Here is a 15,067-nt window from a genome sequence, read left to right on the forward strand (position 1 = left end):
AGTACAGCGGGGAGGGTGTCTGACCTGCACGCAGCTGACTTGGATTGGATTCCTCGCATTCCATATAGTCCCCTGTGCACTGCCAAGAGTGATTTCTGAGTGCAAAGCCAGGAGCACCCCCTGAGCATGGCCCAACAACAAAACCAAAAATAAGGAGGTATCTTTTGCCTGCAGTTATTACCAAATGCGGCCATCTCTTAACCCCAAAGATGCAAACATTGCCAAATTCTTTGTGAGACCTATACCTCAACATAAGCTATCCCATGCCAAGCTGAGTTCAAACATCCTCCTGAGTCAGCTTCAGCTTCTGAAACTCTGCGGGGTAATGCAGTGGTATCAGCCTAAGCCAAGACAATCGCAGTTTTTCAGACTGTAACTTATCAGTTAACAAAGACACCTCAAAGTAGGGAGAAGGGCGGAGGTCGGCTCTAGATGCTGCTGAGAAAAGGTGCTGCTCGGGGCTGGATCTGGCCAAGGTGTCGGGACAGGACTCTGTCTGTCTAAGTCAGGAATGAATGAGGACGCTCATCAGCCTCTGAGACCCCATGTTAAACTCTCCCTGGACATAATCAGAACAAGGCTTAAAGTATATACCACGGAAAGAACCAAACCTGAAAAGGAAAAGGAGCTGAGAAGTCAAAATCCAAGTGTCCATCCATGGCTGTAGGCTTAGGAATACAGGGAGAGGTACTGGGTGACTTTTGAAAACCGCTATGAACATTTTGAAACAGATGGTGAGGTGAGGGTCTCTGAAAGTTTCCATCCCTGGAACTGAAAAGCTGACCATGACGCGCATTTCTCCTTGGAGAAAAGAGGATGAAATTCACTTACAGGCCAAGCTGAGGACGTGTGCAGAACAACAGTCGTCACTACTGATGAACTTAGATGGCTTACAAACAGAGTGTTGAGTGTGGGAGTCAGTCTGGATTAACCCTCAGGATTCTAAAAATACCCCTAGCAGCTTGGGGTGGGGAGGAGGCCACAAGTGAACAGCCACTGTTACCAGGGAAACAAACATGATGGTGATTGACAGATCAGACATGATGTTGCCAGGGGGTAGAATGGGAAGAGTGTGGTGATAACGCTGAATAAGGGCCTGAATTTCTGGCCTCCGTGCCGTCTACAACGGTCAAGGCACCAAACAGACACTGAAAGCAGGTAGTCCCGGCTGTCCAGGTGTTGGCCTACGCTTTATTCACCATCCACAACTCAAAAGTGGCATCGAAGTTCTGCCAGGGCACAGATGGGGGCTGCCTCCCCGTGGCACACTGCGTCACACCGAGGGGACTGTGCCGACAGCTCCTCTCTTCAGAGGCTTCCAGACAAGCGTCCATGCCCTCTCCACCCCGGACCCCAGAGCACCTGGCAGGAGGCGCTGCAAGTTCTGGGTGCTCACTAAACACTCGATGTGTGAAGAGAAATGGACCATCTGTCCAAGAAAAAGGCAACAGAAGGGCAGCTCCTGGGCGAGTCTGTTCCCAGACGCTGTCCTAGTCACAAGCCTGGAAGGCTGCCGGCTGGCGTGAGCTCCACCCAGGCTGGCCCAGGCCCGCCTGACCTTCGCGGCTTCCTCTGGCGCTTCTGCATCAATTCGACACAGAGAATGGTACTGTGCGGTTATTTATTTACTAACGAACTGGCACGAAGGTGCGCTTAGGAGCCACAGCAATGAAAGAATAAAGCAACTCCCCGAAGCTAGAGGAATTTGTGAGTTATTGCTTGCCTTGCGCTTTTTATTTTCCTGCCACCTAGTCGAAAAAGTGACAAATGCTTGCTAAGTCAATGTGTAGGATTATTAAAGCCTCTTGTAGCTTATCTGGGGTCTGGGAAAATGTGGCTTATGTAATCAACAGCCTCGAATCAGGTGGTTGCTCACTCCAGAGAAAAAAGGAGTGGCCCAGGTCACAGTGGACAGTGGAAGGCAACGTCCTGGTGGGGCGAGTCCCAAAGCACAGCCTCCTGGGGAGCTGAGTGCATGTCTCTGAGTTCTTGGGAGGAGCAGATGAGGACCAGCCTCGGGGACCCCTGAAGGCGTCCCACCCGGCTCTCGGGGTCCTGGCTTCAGCAGAGAGGCCGGAGTCCTCAGGCCTCACCCCACCTGCGTTCTTGAACTCGTGGTGTTTGAGTTCCCCAGCTGTGCCTGGCAGGTGCAGCCATCATGCTGTGCCATGTGACCTGGAGGCTCTGCAGGCTGGTGTGTCCCTGCCTTGGGGCCGTGGGCGACCCTCTTCTCCTCCGGGTCTTGTCCCCAGCGCTGGCTTTTCACAATGGAGTGAGGAGCCTAGGGGGAATTCTAGGAAGAATCGTGAATTATGGAGGTTGAGGACAGTGTCACTGCTGGTCGGTGCAGGGGTCCTGTGAGCGGAGAGAGATTTCCAGGCTGCTGTCAAGGGCAGAGGTCACGTGTCCTGCCGCCAAAGAGACCTATAATTCTCAATGTACCAACCCAGCCTCAGACAACTACTTCCTCGACGCCTCTCAACCAACCCTCAGCAGGAAGCAAGTTCTCCAGGAGTCCTGGTCCTGCATGTCCCTGCACACCCCGTCCTTTCACTGCTGATTTTCCTGGAAGAAAAGAAAGCTTTAGGCATTCCACCGCAGAGGAAACAATTAACAGGGTTAGAAAAGCCAAACAAGACCAAGTGCTTGGGGAGGGGGCCGGGGACGAAACAGGGAGAGGAGGAAGGCGGAGCATCCGGCCTGAAGAGAGCAGGGCGAGGGAGGAATGGCCGTCAAGCCTGCGACACGCTCTCGGAACCTGAAGAGAGAAAGATTTTGGTCTGTATGATCACGACGGGCAGAATGGCAATGTGCGGGGGGCGGGGCTTTATCTTGGTGTGAGCCGCCTCTCTGTCCATCTGTCCAGGTGAGTCCGCTGGAAGACGTGAAGCACTGACTGCCGGTGTCACCTCTTTCCCTCACCCTTCTCCTGGCAGAACGGGGGCCGGCCTGCTGGGCTGGGGTCCGAGCCTGCCTGCCTCTGGGCTAATAGAGGGGCGCTGGCACCAACGAGTCCTTTTCCCAGCCCCAATCCCGGGATCTCCCACGTCTGATGCAGAGAGCAAGCGCTGACTGGTTAGAGCACAGGTGGGGATTTGGGTGCCCCCTCCCCGAAGTCAGGGTCTGGGCGCTTTACCCATACCCACATCTACACCTTACACCTCCCGCCTGCTGGCCCCGGGGAACTCCGGCTGTGAGGGGAAGGAGAGGCCCTGTGCCGGCTTTCCTGCTAGGCAGGGGGAAGAAGGAAGCAGGAAACGTACAGCGACAATGAGGAAGTCCAGCCAGCACCAGGCATTGGTGAAGAACTTGACGAAGCCATAGGCCGTCCACTTGAGCAGCATCTCCAGGATGAAGATGTAGGTGAAGACCTTGTCGGCGTACTCCAGGATGGTCCGGATGGTCTTCCTCTGCTCAATGTAGATGTCCTCGAAGGCCTGAAAGAGAGGCCGCGCAGGCATGTGGTGACTGTGGCAGGCACGCCGAGGCTGGTGACACCCGGCGTCCCGTCTGGCATTCTAGGCCCGTTACACACGGGCCTTTTAAAACTATTTTCCTGAGCTGCCGACCATACACCACACAACGTGCCCACTTAAACAATAGATTTTAGCATATTTAGAATAGCGCATTCCCCGTGGTCATCAGTTTTAGAAGGACTTCCATTCCCTCAGATAAACCCGCACCCTCACGATCAACCTCTAGCCTTCCCCTTGTGCCATGCAACCACTGACCTGCTTTCTATCTCTAAAGAGTTGACTGTTCTAGAAATTTCATATTATATGTGCCCTTTGTGACTGGCTTAACTTAACGTAATAGTTTCAAGGTTCACCCACATCAAAATGTACGTTAGTACTTCATTTCTTCACACTAGTACTCACATATCAATACTTTATATATATGGATACGCAGATATGCATATATGTTTTTTCATGTGTCTATGCTAAATCTTGTTTACAAGTTACCAGGTGATGTGCATTTATGTTGTTTCTACTTTTTTGGTTGCCATGAACAAAGCTTCCACAAACACTTGTGTATAACTAAGGTACACACCCGGGATCATATGGTAATTCTGTACTTAACTCTTTTTAGGAACTGCCAAACTCTTTTCCAAAGTGGCTGTTCCATTTTACCTCCCCATCAGCAGTAGATGAGGATTCCCATTTTTTCACATCCTTGCCAAAGCTATATATATATATATATATATATATATATGTGTGTGTGTGTATATATATATACACATATATATATATTTATATGACAAAATCCTTGTTCCTTTCAAGTCCCTGAGGCAGAAAGGGACAGAAGGATGGAAGAGAATTAGGTGAAGAAAATCCTTTTTGGTTGTTTGTTTTGGGGCCATACCTGAAGATGCTCAGGGGCTACTCCTGGCTCTGCACTGAGGGGTCACTCCTGAGGATGCTCAGGGGAACATATGGGGTGATGGGGATTGAGCCTGGGCTGGCAGCGTGGCAGGCAAGTGCCCTATCTGCTATACTATCTCCCTGTCCTGTGAAGAAACTCTTGGCCCTGCTCTCTTGATGGAGAAGAACGTCTCTTAGTTATGGGCCGGGAACATTCACGTGTGCAAAATAGGACATTCAAGTGCTAAGAAGAGAGAATTCCTCAAGCATGAAGAAGGCTAGAAATGGGAGAAAACTCACTTGTCATGTATTGAAAGGACTAAGTTCTGAAGAGCTGCAGAAGGAAAGTCAAAGCCATCTGATGCCTCACTGACCAGTGATATGTATGTATTATCATGTGACCATGAGTAACCTTTGTGTCAAAGATCTAATTTTCTAACTGTGCTCAGGCAGGATGTGAGGGGAGAGTGGGTGGAGAAATTACCACCTTCCTTCTAACTTGGGCAAATGGAAAGTAAATAAGAGACTTGGGACTTTGGGCGAGAAAGGGAAGCTCATTTTAGGAAGGGGCCTAGAAAGGGCCAGGCCATGTAATGGAGCCGTTGGTGATGTGTTTTCTCATGCTAATAAAAAGGGGTCCTACGTTTGTCAGGATGATGCCAACACTGTGGACCAGTGTGACCTTTAATCCTAAAGGCTCAAAACACCTTCCCAAAGCACTTCCGTAGGCCCTTTCCTCTGGATCCACAGCTCATCTGTGTCACTCAAGAATCTGCTGGGCTTATGCCCCATCCAGTCCACTCAACTCCCCGTCACACTTTCCTCTGGACCTCACCAGGGCACCACTGCTGAGGAGAATCATGAAGATGATGAAGGTCTCAAACCAATTGTGTTCTACGATGAGGAAGCAGGTTTTCCGCAGGATCCACCAGGACTTGCCCAGACCTTCTTCAATGTTGACCTGGCAGCACTTGAATCGCTGGACACAGCCTGGCACGGCGGGAGAGATAGGTCAGACTGTGGGCGCGGCCCCCACCCCAGAGCTGCCTCCTTCCCCCAGGCCCCACCAGCTGCTGCCCCCCCACAGGCTGGAAGGAGAGGGTGGCAGGGCAGATGCTATGCTGCCAGCCAGGCCCTCTGGAGTCCTACAAGGAAGCCTGGGGGAGGAGAGAAGGGCAGTCAGGAGGTGGGCGGTTAGGAGAGGACAGGCCTTTCTAAGGGAAGCTTCTAGACTGACGCCAAGAGACAGCAAACACAAATTTGAGAACAAAACTGATTTTTTTTTTTTTTTGCCATGAACAGCAGTGCTCAGGGCTTAGTCCTGGCTCTGTGCTCAGAGCTCACTCCTGGCCGGGCACAGGAGACCATCTGGAGTGCCGGGGATTGAATCTGGGTTGGCCACATGCAACGCAAGTGCCGTGCAATGATCTCTTTGGCACCTCAAAAACTAGTCCTTGGAGCTGGCTGCTGAGCAATACCCTCTCTCCCGTCTGCCAAACCTGGCAGAAATCTGTCTGTGAGCACTGCCAGTGAGCAGGCCCAGCCCCTAGCCTGCCCCTTTTCACCTTCGGTGAAGCAGGCATCTGGATCCAAGTACTCCTCGGGCTGCTCCACAGGCACTTCCTCCACTTCTGGCTTTATGTCAATGGTGCTCCCTTCGGAGGAGCTGGTATCATCTAGTTTCTAGAAAGAGAAGGAAAAGAAAGACTAAGCAACTCTGAAGCAACATAGCCATTCTGCATCAACCCCCCCCCCACTTTTGATATGGAAGACCTAGGAACTGCTATTCTTCCTTACAATTCTTTAAAAAAATTTTTTTTTTGCTTTTTGGGTCACACCCGGCAATGCACAGGGGTTACTCCTGGCTCAGTGCACTCAGGAATCACTCCTGGCGGCGCTCAGGGGACCGTATGAGATGCTGGGAATCGAACCTGGGTCAGCCGTGTGCAAGGCAAATGCCCTACCTGCTGTGCTATCGCTCCAGCTCCTCTTCCTTACAATTCTTATACCAAAATTCTACTATCCAACTCATAACCCAACTCCTAAGCAATTCATAATGAGCAAGCAATTATCACCGGGCCCTCAGAGGTTGTGTCAGAGCGGGGAACAATATTAAAAACTCACTCATATGCCCCGGGAGATGGACCGGTGAGTTGGAGCACGTGCCTCTGTACGGGAGCACCAGGTTCAGCGCCAGTGACTGTTTGTTGACTTGAGCACCCCTGGAAGTATCCCCAAGTGCTGAGCTGGGAAGAGCTTTCACTAGCTTCTGAGTGAACCATTAGAAGTCCCCTCCCCCAAGGAAACAACTCACTCACAGACGACAGTCACCCTAAATAAGATGGGGCTCTAGGTTGGTTACAGGGTACAGGCCAGACAGGTTAATGGCAGGCATGGTACTTAGAGTTTATCCTAGCCTCTGACCTAGCTGATCCGGAAACAACAGCGCTCCATCCCAGGATATCCCTCGACTCTAGATCATCCAGGGAGGGCTCAGAATGAAGGAGGATGGGACACAGTTGATTCTCAATGTGGCCTGGACCTTCCAGAATCTGTGCGCCTTGCCCACAGACCAAGAAGCTCCCCCAGTGACCACGCCCTGCTTGCCCTCACACTGCCTCAAGGCTGGTATCTCGGTGGGAACCTTACATCTTTGCTGCCGTCGGGATCCGATTCGCTGGTGACCTCCTCTGTGTTGACATTCTCAAAGTCAGACTCGCCCACGGCAATGGGCACCCGCACGGTCAGGTTGGGGTTATTGATGAAGGACATGTGGTCCTCGTCAATGATGTACTTCTCCACGCTGCTGCCAATGCCACTGGTGGTGCCGTTGCCATTTTTCTGGAAATCCCCGTTTCGGTGGATGTCTGCGCCTGTGTGGTTGGCAATGCAGTTGGCTTTCTTTTCATACAGTTCGTCCAACGGCTTCACTTCGTCTGCCTCGCGCTGCTTGAAGTGGGCCTGCATGAAGGCACGCACTTTCAGCTTGATCCACGCGACACCCTTCTTGATGCGAATCACCGAGATCTGCAGGTTGTTCATCTCCCCATCATCATCTGTGGCTGCCAGGTTGTCCGCACTGAAGGAGCTCAGGAGCAAGGCCAGAAATAGGTTCAGGACCTGGATTAGCAGTGTTCAGAGAAAGGAGAGTGAATGCAAGATGGTATTAGGTCAAATTATCCGCAAGTCGGGGTTCTGAGCTAGAAGCCCACAGGCTTAAATGGCGGCTTGGGGAATTTCTTCTGTGTGTTGTGAGGCCCACATAGTGTTTCATGTGCCTGTGTCACCAAGTGGATACTCTGTTTGGTTTAGTTTGGGTCGTAGGATGGAGAGTTAGGACCTTTTTTGAGGTCTTTCATAGATTTACATACTCATCTACGTGTAACCCCAAACACACCGTTCGGAATCAGAAAACGGCAAAGCTGCACTGGGAGGGTCGAAGAGCGCAGAGATGCTAGCTGCTCACGAGCACGTATCTGGGAGAAACTCTGCTGGAAAGAATGAGGCCAGAGAGCCAGACTTGCAAACAACAAATCATGAAGGCACAACTGAAATAACTCCAAGGCATCTTCTTTTAAGAATGAGTTTCTCTAACATTTTATCAAAATACCTTACCGAGACAGTGATAGGGATTTTTGTGTTCTGTCACATGGAGCCATGTGTTAAGCCATTTTGAACACTTGGATATCAAAAGTCTGCCAGAATTACTTCCTCTTTAAATTTCCTATTTTACCACACCAAGCATTAGGAATAAGTTATATTTTATTAAAACTTCTGAAAAGTGGGAGAGGTGTTCATTTCTCGATTTACACTTGGCCCTTACTTTGTTATACTTCTGAAAAAGAGCACGGCATACGTTTCAGGTGGCTATACTGGTATGGGCACACATTTTAGGTGGAGATATGGTATGGACAGAGTGGGAGAAATGGGAATAATAAATGAATCAGATGCATTTAGACTATCTGGATCATTTTATCATGAAAAAGACTACCATCATTAGAGGGGATGAAGGAGAATACTACAGCTGAGCAAGCCAGGGGAAGTGAGTTGAATTCTACTCACTTGGATGCACTGTTGATTGGGCCACAGATGCTGTGTTTTGAGAAAGTCACTCCTACTGGTTTACATGTGAAAGGCAGACGGGGAGTTAGGAGGTTATTATTTGTATTAGTTGTGTAAGAGGCAGCATTAGGTTACAGGTATCTGAGAATAAGAGGCTGAAGTGGCAGCAAGGTCAGGGCTGAAAAATGCTGGTCACACCACACACCATAAGCAGTTGTCTTCACTGCAGGACTGAGAAGACTAGAGGGTTTAGGATGGAGTAGAATGCACTCAAGGAACAATTCAGTATCTATTTTCATAATCACAGGAAATAGTTTGGTCTTGGTGGTTCTGAGGCTGGAGAGTAGGAACCTCTGTTGGCATGGCTCTGTCTGGTAGAAGACGGAAGGTAGCGAATATCTGTGAGCTTGGCAGGGAAAACCAGAGTTTGCCTGCAACTTGCTCTACAACTCTAAGTGGAATTTGGTCTCAGCTGAAAACTGGGTATTAAACTTTGCTGTATACTAGAACCACCCCTCTAATATACTCTTGAGTTCTTTTTTTTCTGGGGGGCTCTGTGAGGTTACACCCAGCAATGCTCAGGGGTTACTCGTGGCTCTGCACACAGGAATTACTCCTGGCAATGCTCAGAGGACTGTATGGGATGCCGGGGATAGAATCTATTGAGGAAATTGGAACAGTAATAAAAAATCTTCCCCAAAACAAGAGCCCTGCCCCAGATGAATTCACCAGAGAATTCTTCCAAATCCTTAAAGAGGATCTACTGCAAATCCTCTTCAAGCTTTTCCAGGGAAATGAAGAAACAGAAACACTGTAAGTTTTGATAAGGCGAACATCATCCTGATACCAAAATCAGAGAGACACCACAAAAAAGAAAACTACACGTCGATATCCCTGATGAACATAGATGCAAAGATGTTCAACAAAATACTAGACAATGGAATCCAACAACTCATCAAAAAGATCATACACCACAACCGAGTAGGATTCACTCCGGACATGCAAGGATGGTTTGACACTCACAAGTCAATCAACATAATACACTGCCTCAATAAAAGAAAAGGTAGAAACCATATAATCATATCAATATTGCAGAGAAAACCTTTGATAAGATCTAGCATGTATTCTTAATAAAAACTCTCAACAAAATGGGAGTTGAAGGAACTTTCCTCAATATTGTCAAAACAACCTACTACAAGCCCACAGCAAGCATTATTCTCAATAAGGAGAAACTAAAAGCCTTTTCTCTAAGATCAGGCAGAAGACAAGGTTGCCCACCTGCTCTCGCCTCTCCTATTCAATATAATTCAATATAGTACTGGGGGGAAGAGAGGAAAAAAATATATAGAGAGAGAGAGTGGAGAGAGAGGAAGAGATAGAGAACATAATATGAATGAAAAATTTCTCCTAGACATATAGATAAATGAAAAGATACCCACTATTACCAGTCATCAAGGAAATGCAAACAAAAATCACAATGAGAGATCATCTCAAACCTGTCAGAATAACTACTACCAAAAAGACCAGAAAACCCACATCCAAAAGAACAAAAACAACTGGTATTGGCGCGGATGTGGGGAGAAAGGGACTATCCTTCACTGCAGTGGGAGTTCAGCCCTTTTGGAAAACAATATGGACGATTCTCAAAAAATTAGAAATTGAGCTCCCATTTGACCGAGCAATACCACTCCTGGAAATATATCCCGGAGAGGCAAAAAGGTACAGTAGAAATGACATCTGCATTTGTATGTTCATTGCAGCACTGTTTACAATAGCCAAAATCTGGAAAAAATTGGAGTGCCCAAAAACAGATGACTGGTTAAAGAAACTTTGGTACATCTATACAATGGAATACTATGCAGCTGTCAGAAAAGATGAAGTCATGAAATTTGCATATAAGTGGATCAACATGGAAAGTGTCATGTTAAGTGAAATGAGTCAGGAAGAGAGACAGATATAGAAAGATTGCTCTCATCTGTGGAATATAAAATAACAGAATGGGAGACTAACACCCAAGAGTAGTAGAGATAAGGACCACGAGGTCTGCCCCATGGCTTGGAAACTGGCCTTACATGCTGGGAGAAAAGCCCTTCTCAGATAGAGAAGAAAACACCAAGTAGAGGATGTTGGGAGGACCCATTCGGGTTGGAAGATGCGAACTGAAAGTAGACTATAGACTACTGAAGGCCACTCAATACCTTTATTGCAAACTACAACACCCAAAAGGAGAGAGAATGAAAGGGAATGCCCTGCGCAGAGGCAGGGTGGGGTGGTGGGGGACGGGGTGGTGGCGGTGAGAGGGATCCTGGGATCATTGGTGGAGGAGAATGGGCACTGGTGGAGGGATGGGTAAACAATCACTGTATGAGTGAAATGCAAAAACAAAAGTTCATAAATTTGTAACTGTACATCACAGTGATTCTCTAACAAAAAATAAAATAAAAAAAGACCAGAAATAATAGCTGGCGGCCAGGGTCAGGGAAAAGAGAACCCTCAGATACTATAGGTGGGGATGTGAATTGACACAGGCACTACAGAAATAGTATGAAGGCTCCTAAAACTTTAAAAAGGCAAGAAACATGTGACCCAACAATCCCACTCTGGGTATTTCTCTATAGAAGACAAAGACACGAGTCAGACAGAGGGCTTGGGGGGGCTGAACCTGTGCTCTACAGACAGAGGCCTGGGCTTGATCCTGGCACTGCAGTTCCTACCACCGCCCCCAGACACATATGGTGCCAAGAACAACCCCTGAGTACTGCTGGGTGTGGTCCTAAAACAAACAAACAAACAAACAAAACAGAAAACAAAAGAATAATCCCAAAGTATATATACACCCCTCTTCATTGTAGAATTATTTCTAATAACCGGGCCACAGAAACAACCTAAGCATTCATCAATGGATGAAGAAATAAAATGTGGTCGGATCTCTGCCACCTCTATAGGCCCACAGTCACAGCACAAACCCTCTGCCTGCTCATTCGACCTCTGCGGTGAGGTTAACCTCTTGACTGTTGTGTCTGGGGCCACTTTGGAACAGGATGCGGATGGCCATTCCTTTCATCTGGGTCCTCCACACCCAACCTCTGCCATCTCTGCAGGCCTACATCTCCATCTTAGACCCTCTGCTTGTTCATTCAACTTTTTTTTCTTTTAAATTTTCATCAGTGAATCACCGTGAGGTATAGTTACAGACTTACAAACTTTCGTGCTTGCATTTCAGTCATACAATGGTTGAGTACCCATCCCTCCACCAGTGCCCATTTTCTACCACCAATGGTCCCAGCATCCCTCCCCCCACCCCATCCCGCCTCTGTGACAGGGCATTCCCTTTTGCTCTCTCTCCTTTTGGGTGTTGTGGTTTGCAGTAGAGGTATTGAGTGTCCATCATGTTCGGTCTATAGTCTACTTTCAGCCCGCATCTCCCATTCTGAGCGGGCCCTCCAAGCACCCTTTACTTGGTGGTCCCTTCTCTATCTGAGCTGCCTTTTCCCCCAGCATGCGAGGCGGCTTCTAAGCTGTGGAGTAATCCTCCTGGTACACATCTCTACTGTTCTTGGGTGTTAGTCTCCCATTCTGTCACTTTACATTCCACAAATGTCATTCAACTTTCTCGACCCACGTTCAACCCCCTGCTCCCAACTCCACTTGCTGCTGCTTGAACCCTGGATGATGTGGCCGTGTGACAGTTCAACTCATCACACTCTAACTCCTATAGCTGGATGAGAATCAGTGGGTTTGCAAAAGGCAACCCCCAGACGAATCCTTCAGAGAGCTTCCCTGAGGTGGAACTAGAAAGATTCTTCCTTGGGGCACAGCAGAAACAGTGGGGGGAGTCACCAGAGGCCCACCATGCTTAGTGAGTGAGGACCACAGCATGGAGGCTCTTACCAAGACCAAGCAACTCTAACCTCTCAGGTAATGGCTATAAAGACGCCAGGAGGAGGATGTTCAATGCTCAGAGAAATGATGGTACAAGTAATGAAGCACGTGGAAGTGTAAGAGTAGAAATGAGAAAATTACAGCTAGAGTGACAGAACTGAGGAGTATGGTAGGTGAAATTAAAAAAAAAGACTCAACAAAAAACTCAATAGAAGGCTACAGATAGCAGCAGCTGAGGGAAGGTGCAGTGAGCTCCAAGAAGAGAAGCAGGAAATCCTCTAGACAACAACAGAAAAAGGGGGGTGGGAAAAGTCTGGAAAGAATTGAACAGCCTGCTAGAGAGCTACGGAGTGTGATCAAGAGGAACAATATAAGAATCATCGGAGTCCCTGTGGGAAAGGAAGGCAAATTCAATAATAAACCACTAATCAGGGGCCGGAGAGATAGCACAGTGGGTAGGGCACTTGCCTTGCAAGTGGCTGGCTTGGGTTTGATCCCTGGCATCCCATATGGTCCCCCAAGCACTGCCAGGAGTAATTCCTGAGTGCAGAGCCAGGAGGAACCCCTGAGCATTGCCGGGTGTGACACCAAAAAAAGCAAAAAACCAAACCAAAACAAAACAAAACCGCCAATCAGAGAAATCACAGATATTTCTCAGAGTTAAGGAATGCTTGCACCCAGAGCCAGATCCAAGAGGTCAGTCAAAACAGAACCAGATGAGAAACTCCAAGACACAATGTAATCAGAATCACAAAAGTCAAAGACAGAGAGTGAATACTGAAAGCACAAGACCAAAGAAGGAACTTACAGACCACTGAACTCACATAAGAATTTCGGCAGTCCTATCAAGTGAGTCTCTACAGGTCAGAAGAGAATGAAGGGACAGAGTAAGAAAAACCTCAATAAAATGAACCCTTCACCAAGAATACTCTATCCAGCTAGATATTATTCAGATTTGTAGAAATGAAGCAGTTTCCTGGACAAGCAACAGCTGAGGTAGTTTTACAAGAAACATTACAGGGGCTTCTTTGGAAGACAAGACAAACTTCTCAATACTTCTAGGCATGGCATTTGCGCATGGTGCCTCGGGCTGTCCTCTACTAGATTAAGAAAGGTTCGTTTGCCTAGCTTGCTAAGGGTTTTATACTCTGTAAATAATGAATTAATGTCTTATTTATTTTGAATGCTCTATGTATAAAAAAGTGATTTTTTTTTTTGCTTTTTGGGTCACACCCGGAGATGCACAGGGGTCACTCCTGGTTCTGCACTCAGGAATCACCCCTGGCGGTGCTCAGGGGACCATATGGGATGCTGGGAATCGAACCCGGGTCGGCCGAGTGCAAGGCAAACACCCTACCCGCTGTGCTATCACTCCAGCCCTGAAAAGTGATTTTTTTTTACATCAACAGAGATTTTTCTTTAAATCTCTGTATCTGATACTTAAATCTTAAGTATCTGCAGATACTTAAGCATTATCTATTATATAGTTTTCCATGTATTTAATTTTTATTCAATTTGTTAATGCCAGAATTCTTGTTCTGCCAAAGCAACCCTGAAAATTCAAAGAAAAACGGTAAAATGGATGGCCTTATCTTAATACCAGTGATATTTTCTAACACAAAACCAACATTACCTTTTGAAAATAAAACACACTATTGTACCTTTATAGGTTTATTCATATTTTCCCTTAAACTTTTAAAATTCTCCTCTCCTCACTCTAGCTCAATCACATGTGTGTAGAATTGATCTATTTCATGTAAAAATTTATATGTATTAGAATTACTCATGCTACTAATGAAAATTTCTATATCTCTAAAACAGGAAAGAAAATAAAAGCAAAACTAAGAGCACAGACTTCAAGTCTAGTAAGAGCCCTGGCATTACCAGCTGTGTCACTTTGGTATAAGTCATTCACTTTTCAGGATCTGATGTCCTTAACTATGACAAAAGGACTGGCGGGCTGTGGGGCTTACAGATCAGGAGGTCTCTGTAAATAGTCTCTTCTTAATTTACAACTTAAAATTCTTAGACCAAGAAAGACTAGACTCCAACGCAGGCAAGGATCTGGGCCAAGGCTGAGATGTTCAGGGCAGAGCACAAAGAGATCAGTAAGTGAGTACTAACCACCAGGTTGCCAATGACCATGACCATCATGAAGACGATGAGACACATGGCCTGGCCGGCCACCTCCATGCAGTCCCACATGGTCTCGATCCACTCCCCGCACAACACGCGGAAGACAATGAGGAAGGAATGGAAGAAGTCATTCATGTGCCAGCGAGGGAGTACGCAGTCCTGGTTGATCTTGCAGACACACTCCTTGTAGCTCTTGCCAAAGAGCTGCATCCCCACCACGGCAAAGATGAAGACGATGATGGCCAGCACCAGGGTGAGGTTGCCCAGGGCACCCACCGAATTCCCAATAATCTTGATCAGCATGTTCAGGGTAGGCCAGGATTTTGCCAGTTTGAAGACTCGGAGCTAGGGGGGTGGGAAAAAAAAATCTAAGCAAAATCCAAATCATACACCATCCATTTTTCACTACATGACTAAAATCAATTTATTATTGGTTACCACTGGGAAATTCTCAGGACTTTCTAGTAATGGAGGCGTTACTAAGGAAAAAGGAGATTGCTTTCCAAGCAAGCAAAACATTTGGAACTGGGATCGAAGAATACTGACTTTACTCCTCAATATTTGTCTCTGAATCAATCTACTTTTTAAAAAGTCATGTATATGGGGCTGGAGCGATAGCATAGCAG

General features: G+C 47.4%; 1 protein-coding gene across 5 annotated transcripts in view; it reads right to left on the reverse strand.

The window, feature by feature from the left end:
- Window positions 1-15,067, reverse strand: part of SCN8A (sodium voltage-gated channel alpha subunit 8) — a 224,623-nt gene that overhangs the window by 34,356 nt on the left and 175,200 nt on the right. For all 5 annotated transcript variants that reach the window (XM_055125619.1, XM_055125622.1, XM_055125620.1 and 2 more), the window contains exons 16-20: window positions 14,430-14,786; window positions 7,011-7,481; window positions 5,927-6,044; window positions 5,197-5,351; window positions 3,264-3,437 (exon numbers count right to left, since the gene is read on the reverse strand). In XM_055125619.1, the coding sequence (XP_054981594.1) occupies window positions 3,264-3,437; window positions 5,197-5,351; window positions 5,927-6,044; window positions 7,011-7,481; window positions 14,430-14,786 (1,275 nt within the window). The remainder of the gene's footprint in view (window positions 1-3,263; window positions 3,438-5,196; window positions 5,352-5,926; window positions 6,045-7,010; window positions 7,482-14,429; window positions 14,787-15,067) is intronic.

The sequence above is a fragment of the Sorex araneus genome, chromosome 2, assembly GCF_027595985.1.
Source record: "Sorex araneus isolate mSorAra2 chromosome 2, mSorAra2.pri, whole genome shotgun sequence".
In the NCBI taxonomy this organism is placed as follows: domain Eukaryota; kingdom Metazoa; phylum Chordata; class Mammalia; order Eulipotyphla; family Soricidae; genus Sorex; species Sorex araneus.